Here is a 10,727-nt window from a genome sequence, read left to right as displayed (position 1 = left end):
ACACAATTACACAAAGATACAAAAAACATAAAAGATATAAATAAAGAAAGAGACAACACATAGACATAAATAAAGGCAATTTAAACACAAAGACATTAAAGGCAGACCAAAGACAAAAAGAAAAAAATAAATCATATAATATAAGAAATTATCACACAAATTTTAAAAAATAATGGTAATTCTTATATAATTTTTATTTTATTTGTAGATCATGAAAAAATCAACTACAATGCTTGATTTTTTCAAAAGAAAATGTTCAACTTCAAATTCTTCCGAAGTCAACGTGGAATTGCCAACAACTAATGTTGCTATTCCAATTCCGGAAAATGCGGATGTTCCAATTCCGGAAAATGCGGATGTTCCAATCTCTCAAACACAATTTCAAAGAATTGACCTTGATTCTTTGGATTATGATCCCGGAACACGCAAACAAATATGGAAATATCATGTTAATCAACGTGATGAAATTCGACGGGCTTACATTAAAAAAGGTCTGCACCAACCTCCTCTAGAGACATTTAAAAAAGTGGAAAGCAGAATCGTAGCTTTCAAGCTTCTTGGTATAGAAATAATTCAAAATGGCTTGAATATTCTCCTACAACAGATGCAGCTTATTGTCTACCCTGCTTTGTCTTTCATAATCCAAATGTGGTTGTGGGACAAAATACATTTATTGTTGGTAGATTTAGAAATTGGAAAAAGGTTGGGGGCAAAGATTGTTCTTTTCAAGTTCATATAGGAAAAGATCCTAACTCAGCTCGTAGAGTTGCTGAGCAAATGTGTAAGGATTTGATGAACCAATCGCAGCATTTGCAAAGGGTAGTTGATCATTTCACTACTGAACAAATTGCAAATAATCGGTTGCAATTGAAGGCCACAATTTTTATTGTGCGATATCTTGCCTTTCAAGCTATAGCTTTTAGAGGTCGAGATGAAAGTTTTTGTTCATTAAATCGTGGGAACTTTCATGAATCATTAGGTATTGTGACTTTTTGGAATGAGAAGGTTGCTGAAATAATAGAAAAAGCTCCAAAAAATGCAACCTACACATCACCTAGGATTCAAAAGGAAATTCTACATGTTTTCTTAGCCAAAGTGAAGAAGGCCATTCGGGAAGAAATTGGTGATGCAAAGTTTTGTATAATGGTTGATGAAGCTCGTGATGAGTCCATGAAAGAGCAAATGGCTGTGGTGTTTAGATATGTTGATGCAGAAGGCTTTGTGAAAGAATGCTTTTTTGGGCTTATTCATGTTGTTGACACTGCAGCTTTGACTCTAAAGAAGGGGATATATTATTTGTTATCTCAATATTGCTTAGATATACAAAATATTCGAGGGCAAGGATATGATGGAGCAAGCAACATGCGAGATATGTGGAATGGATTACAAGCTTTGATTTTGAATGATTGCCCATATGCTTACTATATCCATTGTTTTGCACATCGCTTACAATTGGCATTAGTAAAAGCATCAAAACAAGTTGTTCCCATTAGTCATTTTTTTCTTACATTGCTTTTTCTGATCAAAATTGTTAGTGCTTCATGCAAGCGCAATGAGCAATTGAAAGTTGCCAATGCTAATGAAATAGCACGTTTAATTGATCTTGAAGAGCTTGAGACTGGAAGTGGACTTAATCAAATTGGCACTTTACAACGACTTGGAGAAACACGTTGGAGTTCACATTTTAGATCAGTTTCTAGCTTATTAAGGATGTTTAGTTCAACTGTTGAAGTTTTACAAAATATAATTGATGGTGCAATTGATAGAGAAAATTGGGCAGAAGGAGAGTCAGCTTATGAAGGTTTAACTTCATTTGAATTTGTTTTCATCTTGCATCTTGAGAAGGAAACTATGGAGATCACTGATAAACTTTGTCAAGCTTTGCAAAGCCAATCTCAAGACATTTTAAATGCCATGCATTTAGTTTCATCTATTAAAGCACTTATCCAAAAATTTAGAGATGATGGATGGGATGGCTTACTCACCACTATGATATCATTTTGTGAGAAGCATCGCATTGATGTCCTGGATATGAATGCTCGTTATGTTGCAAGGCGAGGTCGAGCTCGTAATCAACCAGATAACGTTACAAATGAGCATCATTATCGAGTAAATATTTTTTATGCTACAATAAATTCTCAACTACAGGAACTAAATTATCGGTTTAATAAAGATGCAATGGAGTTGCTTAGGCTTAGCTCAGCTTTAGAACCTCGAGAGGCATTAAAATCTTTCAGAATTAGTGATCTTTGTTTGTTGGTAAAGAATTTCTATCCACAAGATTTCACAGATTATGACAAACAAGTGTTGGAGAAGGAGCTTTTTCATTTTTAGCATAATGTAGTCCAAGATCCAGAGTTCAAAAAATTGAAAAGTTTATCTGAGTTGTCTCAATGGTTAGTGAGAACTGGAAATTCAGAACACTACAAACTTGTTTATAGAATGGTGATACTTGTGCTTACTCTTCCAGTTTCTACTGCTACTACAGAGCGAGCATTTTCAGCTATGAAACTTGTCAAAACTAAACTTTGAAACAAAATGGAAGATGAATTTTTGAATGACTCTTTGATGTTATACATTGAAAAGGATATAGCTTCGACATTTAGTTTGGATTCAATAGTAGATGATTTTGAAGATTTGAAAGAGCGTCGAGTTCCCTTTTCATAGATGATTGTATAAAGAAACAATAGTGTTTCACATCTTTTGTTTTTGTTAGTAGATTGTATCTTAATATATTAAGAAACAATGATTTTTGGGTATTTGTCTTAGTTGATAGTTTATTAATACTATATGGATGCGTATTTGAAATTTTTTTTTTTTACTTATCTCTGGCCCCCCCCGGCTTAAAATCCTGCGTTCGTCCCTGGCTCCAGTTCAATGCCGAAGAAGGTCAAAATGGGAATCCCATTGGTGTTAGGCTTCTCAAATGAGGACAAACTGGGAACCATACAACCGCACAATGATGCTTTGGTGGTCACACTTAGAATTAGTGGCTATGATGTGAAAATGGTGATGATTGACCAGGGCAGCGTAGCTGAGATTATGTATCCCGACCTCTTCATGGGGCTAAATTTGAAACCTGAGAATTTAACAGCCTACAGTTCTCTTCTGGTGAGTTTTGAAGGCAAAATGGTCATTCCAAAAGGTCAGATTAGATTACTCGTGCAAACTGGTTCAGATGTGGTTGAGGTGGACTTTATTGTGGTAGATGCTTTCTTTCCATATACGGCCATTATGGGTAGGCCCTGGCTTTATACCTTGGGAGCCGTTTCCTCCACTCTTCACTAGAAGGTGAAGTATCCCTCGGGAGACCAGGTGCTAGAGATATTAGGAAGCCAATCTATGGCTAGGCAGTGCCTAATAGCGGCAATTCGACATCGGCCTGAGGTTGATACCTCAGCCACTGCTGAGAATGATTTATAGCAATCAGAAACTCCGGCATCTTTCTTCGGTAGACTAGCCGACGAGGTGAAATGTGAAGATTTAGAAAAGGTAGTCATTGGGGATAATCCGGAGAGATTCTTTCAGGTTGGGGCTCAACTGCCTCTATTGAAGAGAGAGCAATTGGTTGAATTTCTTAGAAAAAATGTTGATGTGTTCGCATGGGATGTGTATGAAGCCTCGGGGGTAGATCCAAATTTCATTTGTCATCATTTGAACGTTAACCCTTCCATTACTCTGAAGAGACAGCCACCTCGGCATCCGTCTAAAGAGCATGCTGAGGCTGTCAGAAATGAAGTAACAAAGCTCAAACAGGCAGGAGCTATTGTAAGGTTAAATTTATTCAACCATCTAATTGGCTTTATTCCGTGCCAAATTTGCTTGTATTTCAGCACTTAGTAACCCTGTATTTAGGTGGGCTTGTTGTAAGGGTAGTGAGTGAGATAGAGTGAAGTTTGCTCAAGAGTGTGCAAGAAAACAGAGACTCGCGGCTGCAAGCCGCCAAACGCAGCACACGTGCAAGCATGCCGGAAGGTGAACAGTCATGCTAGCTGGAGCACTACAAGACAAAACAGGACAACTGGACATACGGTTATCTCGCGACTGGATCTCGCAACTTAGTCAAGCCGCGAGGTCAAGCCGCGAGCCACCCCTGTTTTGTAAATCCTGACGTTTCACATTCCTCTCTCACTCCAGTATAAATACCCCTTTTACCCACAAATGTAAGAGAGCTTCCAAAGAGAATTTTGAGAGAGAAACCCTAAAGAAAAACAAGATTGATTCACCCACAATCTATACATTAGAATCTCTTCAAATTGCTCAACTCTCTTCCTCTCCATTGTCAAATCCTTGAGAGGCATTTTACCAAACCTTGTTCTCACCATTTTCATTACTGTGAGAGAGCTGTTTGGATTTCTGGGAAGCAGTTAGGAAGGAACCAATCTTCATTGGTTGATGCTACGGTCTAGTAGCGGAATCCGGGAAGCTAGAAAAGAAAAAGGTTTGGCGCAACCTCGTTGGAGAAAGAAGCTTGGAGGGCTTAGGTGCACTGGGTAGATTAGGCTTGGAGGGTCTATTGCTGTCCATGTATCCCAACTATATTTTCTAGTGGATTGTTTACCGCTTGGAGGGCGGCGGAGAGATTTTACGTCGAGGGCTTCGGTTTCCTCTTCGATAACACATCGCGTGTTGTCTTTGTGTTTGCATCTTCCTTCCTCTTTATCTTTGCCTTTTCATTATCTGCTGTGGGTTGTGTTTTTATTTTGGCTTAGATAGTTTTACCAATTCCATATTATAGCTTATGTTAAGTTTCCGCACACTAGTTGTTTGACATAATGCTTGAATTGGTTAAGTTGTAATTTGGGGGTCTAAACGTTCAAGGGTGTTTATACATATATTTGAACTTTCATTTGGTATCAGAGCGGGTACACTCTTATTGGTTTCAATACCATTGTGTGATCCTTGACTCCCTTTTGAGTTGGATCGGTCTCAATCCCTAAATGCACCTCCATATTTTGATGGTAGTAATTATGTTTTTTGGAAGGTTCGCATGAGAGCTTTTCTGTGTTCTATTGATGAATCCGTTTGGGATGCTGTTGAGATTGGTTGGACCAGACCTGAAGCAGCCAAATCCACTTGGGATAAGGCAGCACTTGCTGCATCTAATGCTAACAGTAAAGCACTCAATGCTATTTTCTGTGGTGTGTCTCCAGATGAATTTCACAGGATTTCTCACATTACCGTTGCCAAAGAAGCATGGGAGATATTGGAAACCACCTACGAAGGCACGAAAAAAGTAAAAGATACTAAGTTGCAAATGCTGACCACTCGGTTTGAGGAGCTCAAAATGAGTGAGGATGAGTCCTTTGACTCTTTCTATGGGAAGCTAAATGAGGTGGTTGTCAGCAAGTTCAATTTGGAGGAGAAAACGGAGGATTCTAAAATTATAAGGAAGATCCTTCGATCTTTGCCAGAAAGTTTTCGTGCTAAAGTGACAGCGATTGAAGAGAGCAAGGACCTTGATGACATCAAAGTCCAGGAGCTGGTTGGTTCTCTTCAGACTTATGAGATGTCGCTGCCCAATCAATGGAAGAGTAAATCTCTTGCTCTTAAGACCATTAATGAGAAGGTGGAAGATCAAGACTCATCGGGAGAAGATGTAGTTGACAAAGATGTTGCATACCTTGTTAAAAATTTCAGGAAGTTCTTGAAATTCAAAAATAATGGCAAATTTGATGATAAAAGAAAATTCCAAAGTTTTGGAAGGGAGAAAAGGGAATTCAAAAAGAAAGATGGAAAAGAATCCCAACCTACACAAGGTGTCACTTGTTTCGAATGTAACGGGCATGAACACTTTAAGAAATAATGTCCGAATTATTTGAAATCGAAAGGCAAAGTGTATGCCACAACATTGAGTGACTCGGATTCATCCGACTCAGAATCTGAAAAAAGCTGTGATGGAGAGGGGAACTACTCAGCTTTTATGACTATTGCTCATGTTGAGTCTTCAGACGAGTTGAATCTGCTTGTACGAGACCTTGGAGAACATAGTGATGAAGAATCACTGGGAATTGTTGAAGAATCAGATGCTGAAGAAGATGAAAGCACAGCCAATCTTCAAGAGAATTATAACTCACTCCTGGAGAAGTCGGGTGAGTACACAAGGGTGGCCAAGGCTGCTGTGAGAAAAATGAAGAAGGCAGAGGAGGATTACAAAAGTCTCTTAATTCGATATAGAGAGGCCAAATGTGAGATAGAAACTCTGAATGGTGAGCTGTCCGAAGTGTACACAAAAGTGAGATTTCTTGAGCAAGAGGTTGTGCAAGCAAATGCTAAAATAGAGAGGGTCACCACCAAGAAGCTAGATGATGTTATTTCATCTCAAAAGAGCCTTTCAGACAAATCCGGGTTGGGATATACCGGAGAAAGTAGCTCATCTGGAAATGTCACTAAAGAAGTGAAGTTTGTAAAGGCTAAAGATCCAGTTGTAGTTGAACTTACTGCTGAGAAGCTCAAGATGGAGGAGAAGAAGAATGTGGAGAACCAACGGTTGTTGAATCCCAGCAATCAGTATGTGGGCAGGTCTGAATCTCGTGCCAAGTCTCGTCCACGAACACAAAGAGGTCCTAGAGCAAATTATGTGTGTCATTATTGCGGACTTCAAGGGCATACTCAACCAAATTGCCAAAAGCTGAGAGTAAAGAATAGTGCAACTCCTCAAAGGTTAGGAGGACCTAGAAATGATAGAAGAAATTGGGCAGGTGAACAATCTAGAGATCAGAATGGTGATCTCGGAATGATGAATGTGATGAAGATGATTGGTGCATTCACCAACTGCTTGGAAAGCTTCTCACGAAGGTTTGAAAGCCCTAACTCCCGTACCCAATCCTATAAGGAAATTACCCCAAACGCAAGTGACGTGTGGGTGAAAAAGGGTACTCATGCATAAGCATTACAACATGTCCATGCATTAATACTTCCTATGCTTTGTGACGATGTGTGTTTGTTTGCTTGGTGTTTTTGCTGTTGGTTGGTTTGCTTGTCTACTTGTGCATACTTTTAATTTATTTCGTTTTTGATCAATCTTTTTCTTCTAGTGTCAAAAATCGAAAAATCACATAAAAATTAGAAAATCAAAAAGTTTGATTGACATTGTTTGAGCTTTTGTCTCAAAACTTGTTTTGCCTTGTACCTTTGTGCTAATGGCTTTGTGCATTTTCGAGCATTGTTTGTTTCTTTTCACTCATATCATTGTGGGAGAAATCTTAAAATCTATGTGATTGTTGTAAATAGATCTTCAAACTTGTCATGAATGATTAGTGAATGGTTATGATGATCTTGAGACATGCATAGACTTGTGTCTATATATCTTCCCACTCTTTATTTTTGTTTTTGCTAAAAAGAGCTCACCAAATGTAAATCTCCAAATGAAAAAAGATATTGAGCTGCAAAAGCCTGTTGCACATCCTAGTATTCGACTAGGAAAAAGGGTAAGCGACCTTATATTAAAGAAAATGTTTATTCAAAAAGCCAAAGGCTTATTCATTAAGGTGAAATATCAAATATCACTCTCACAATGAGAGGTGATTGCCTCAAAAGATCAAAATGATCAAAGGTTATGATTGAAAGTGGAGTCATATATACATATTTCTATAATTGAGATGGTTCACATGATCTAGTGTTAATCGTGTATGCCTTGGTTGAATTGATCATTGAAACTTCACATTAGACTAAGGACTATCTCATTGTTAATATCCACACACAACACACAAGTTTATGTTCAATAAATGCCATATTCATTTGTGTGATTGTACTTGATGAAATGTGTTTTCACATGCTCAATCTTTGTTAATTCAAACACAAAAAGATTTTTGAGTGTTTTAGGTGTTTTTGGAAAGTATTTTGTTTAAAAATCTAAAAATTTCAAAAATCTAGTTTTGCCCTGTTTTGGCGGCTTAGTCGCGGGTTTATCAAGTCGTGAGCCTTAGTCGCGTCTTCGCGGGTCATTTTTGGCGACTTGTTCGCAAGTGGAAGGTCCAGTCGCGAGGGTTACTCAGAGATTGTCGCGCCTCAGCTCGCGACTCACTCGCGGGTAGACCTTCCAGTCGCGAAAAACACTTAGAAAAATTTTTCAAATTTTTGTCCTTGAGTGTTTTGGCGGCTTGAACTGGCGACTTTGTGGTAACTCAATCAAGTCGTGAAAAACGCGTTTTTGGCAAAAATAGGGGCAGTTTTTAAATCTTTTTCAGTTTTTCCCTCGAACTTTTGTGACTGTTCATCTTCTTCCTCAACTGTCTCCTTCCCAAACACTCTGTGTACCCATTTTCAAACCTCATTGGTGCTTCATTTCATAACCAAATCATCAAGAAAAGGTATGGGTTTTGTTTTTCCTCATCTCATTTTCCCTATTTCATGGATGTTTTGCTTACCATTTGGATTGATATTGTGTTCGAATCATTCCTCTCTTTGTGTAATGGGTATGACTTGTTATGTTTGTTGTTGATTTCATCTGTTTTCATGTTGAGTGGTCACAATGTTCCTTTTCATTATTTTGATTTTTGCCTGTTGTTGATTCTGAAAATCTTTTGCTAAATGGGTTTGGTATTTTTGTGACTTGCTCTTTTCACTTGTTTGTGTGTTGATGTTGGCTTACGGTATTGGTTTACTGTGCTTTAATGTTTATATATCGTGTGGTTGATGGCTTCTTGAAAGTATTCTTTTGAAACAACTTTTTCTGAATGTTGTGTCTTACAGCCATGTGCTCTAGTTTGGATGCTCTGATCCTTCATTTTGAAATTTTTTCCCATATTCATATCTTATGTGGTATGTTTTATGATATCTGTTCTTAATGTTCAGATGCTGTCTTTGTATGCATATCATGGTCATGGTAGATTGTTTCATTGACAGTTCTGTTTGAACTTGTCTCTCTATGCCTTTTGCACTATCACCATTTTGCTGCATCTGTCACATTGTGCACCTTAGTATTGATGGAAGTTTGGTTGGGTCTGCACTATCTTAAGTTTGTATTTATATATTGAAATCTCTATTTTTCACTTCTATTTGCATCGAATCATGTTGATATTTATCTTGTGTGGTACTGTTGTTGGTTCTTTGCTGTGGGCCTATTCTCTTGCAGATGTCTTGTCGATCTTCCAGGGGTAAAGACATTGTTGCTGACGATCCAGTGACACTAGTTGCTAAAAGGACTCGACTATCATAACAGGCATCTCAAGACCTCAATGAGGAAAGGTTCAGAACTCCGCTTACCTCACACATCTACTCAAACATCTTTGACAAGTTAACTCCTATAGTGGAACGGGTGGTGGAGTTTAACACATTAGGGACCACCTTTATCCCTCGTATCTTTGAGCAACGAGATTGGACAAACTTGTTTAGGATCTTTGACGATCCAATGGATGAACTGGTCAAAGAATGCTTCTCCAATGCAACTGATCTTGGAGCTGAACTTATTTTCTGGGTCAGAGGAAAAGAGTTTGGCATTTCTCCAAACTCCATCGCAGATCTTCTCGGCATCACTAGACCTCAGAATGTGGATCTAACTCCGTACGATGATCGAACTCCAAAGGTTGAAGAAATTCTACAAATCCTAGGATCCGATCATGAAGTATCCAATACAGGAACATCCATCAGCACCACAAAGTTTGCACCAGAGCTGACCACACTGAAGTTGATCATGTTCACCAATCTCTACCCACTGTCCAACACTACATTCATCAATCTTGGGAGAGCTCTATTCCTTTGTGATCTTATTACAGGAGCCCCCATTGATATATGTGCTCACATCTATTACACCTTGAGGAAGACCGCGGTTCGAACTGCAGCTCGAGGAATTATTCCATTTTGCAGTCTCATCATGAAGCTCATTCTTTGTGAAGGCATTGTTCCTCCTACAGATGGAAAAATGTTGACCCGTCAGCGTCCTATTTCCATGTTCACTCTTCAAGCTAGCAGAAGTCACTCCTCTAAAACACCAAGGAGTGCTCACATCTCTCCGGTTACTCCATCTGCCCCTAAGTTAGAGACACCTGCATATACCACATCTACTTCGCGTGCTGTTCCTGAAGCTTCACAAGCTAGTATTCCACAAGTATAGACTGCTCCTTATACTGATAGAGTGGGCAGTTTACTTGAGCATATTCAAAAACGCATTGATGAGATTGTGACAATTCTCTACTCTACAAACAACCATGTCCAAATGCGTCTCGAGACTATGGAGAATCAGCTAGACGCTATTCAACGAAAGTTGGACGACAGCCTTTAGCTATTTGTGCCAAAAAGGGGGAGAGCATTCAGTAAGGGGGAGAAAGTTCAAAGGGAAGTGTGCATAGTGATAGGGGGAGTACACACATACTTTTGACATACTTTTGTTTTAAGTCTTATCCTCTAAACTTATAGGTTTATTTTTTTGGACTTTTAGTGTTTATATGGGTTTGATACACTGTGTTTTTGGTGTATATTTGTTTCTAACTCATAACTTATATTCTTGGTTTAATCTTTTATATATTTTATTGATGTTATTTAGGATTTTTTGGTGTTTGTACCCATGTGCTTTTGTAAGCTTTTAGGGTTAATATTTTATGCATATTTTGTAGGCTTTATGGTATGTACCTTACTTAATGTAGTCTTTTATACTTTGTTGAAATCAGTACTTATTTCTAAATATCTTGCATTTTGATTTATGTACTGTCACTCTTGTGCCCTTGTAGGATTGTTCCTAGATGCATATACTTAGTGTATTATGCATTGGTTGAGTGTTGAGCATACAA

At 38.3% G+C, this 10,727-nt stretch overlaps 1 protein-coding gene across 1 annotated transcript; it reads left to right on the top strand.

Annotated features, from left to right (window-relative positions):
* The first annotated feature begins 777 nt into the window (after window positions 1-777).
* LOC126706153 (uncharacterized) lies at window positions 778-2,334 on the top strand. Its single transcript, XM_050405460.1, has one exon. It carries the CDS (start codon window positions 778-780, stop codon window positions 2,332-2,334), a length of 1,557 nt encoding a protein of 518 aa, XP_050261417.1.
* Window positions 2,335-10,727: the final 8,393 nt, after the last annotated feature.

The sequence above is a fragment of the Quercus robur genome, chromosome 2, assembly GCF_932294415.1.
Source record: "Quercus robur chromosome 2, dhQueRobu3.1, whole genome shotgun sequence".
In the NCBI taxonomy this organism is placed as follows: Eukaryota; Viridiplantae; Streptophyta; class Magnoliopsida; order Fagales; family Fagaceae; genus Quercus; species Quercus robur.
This window is presented reverse-complemented; position numbering and strand designations above follow the sequence as displayed.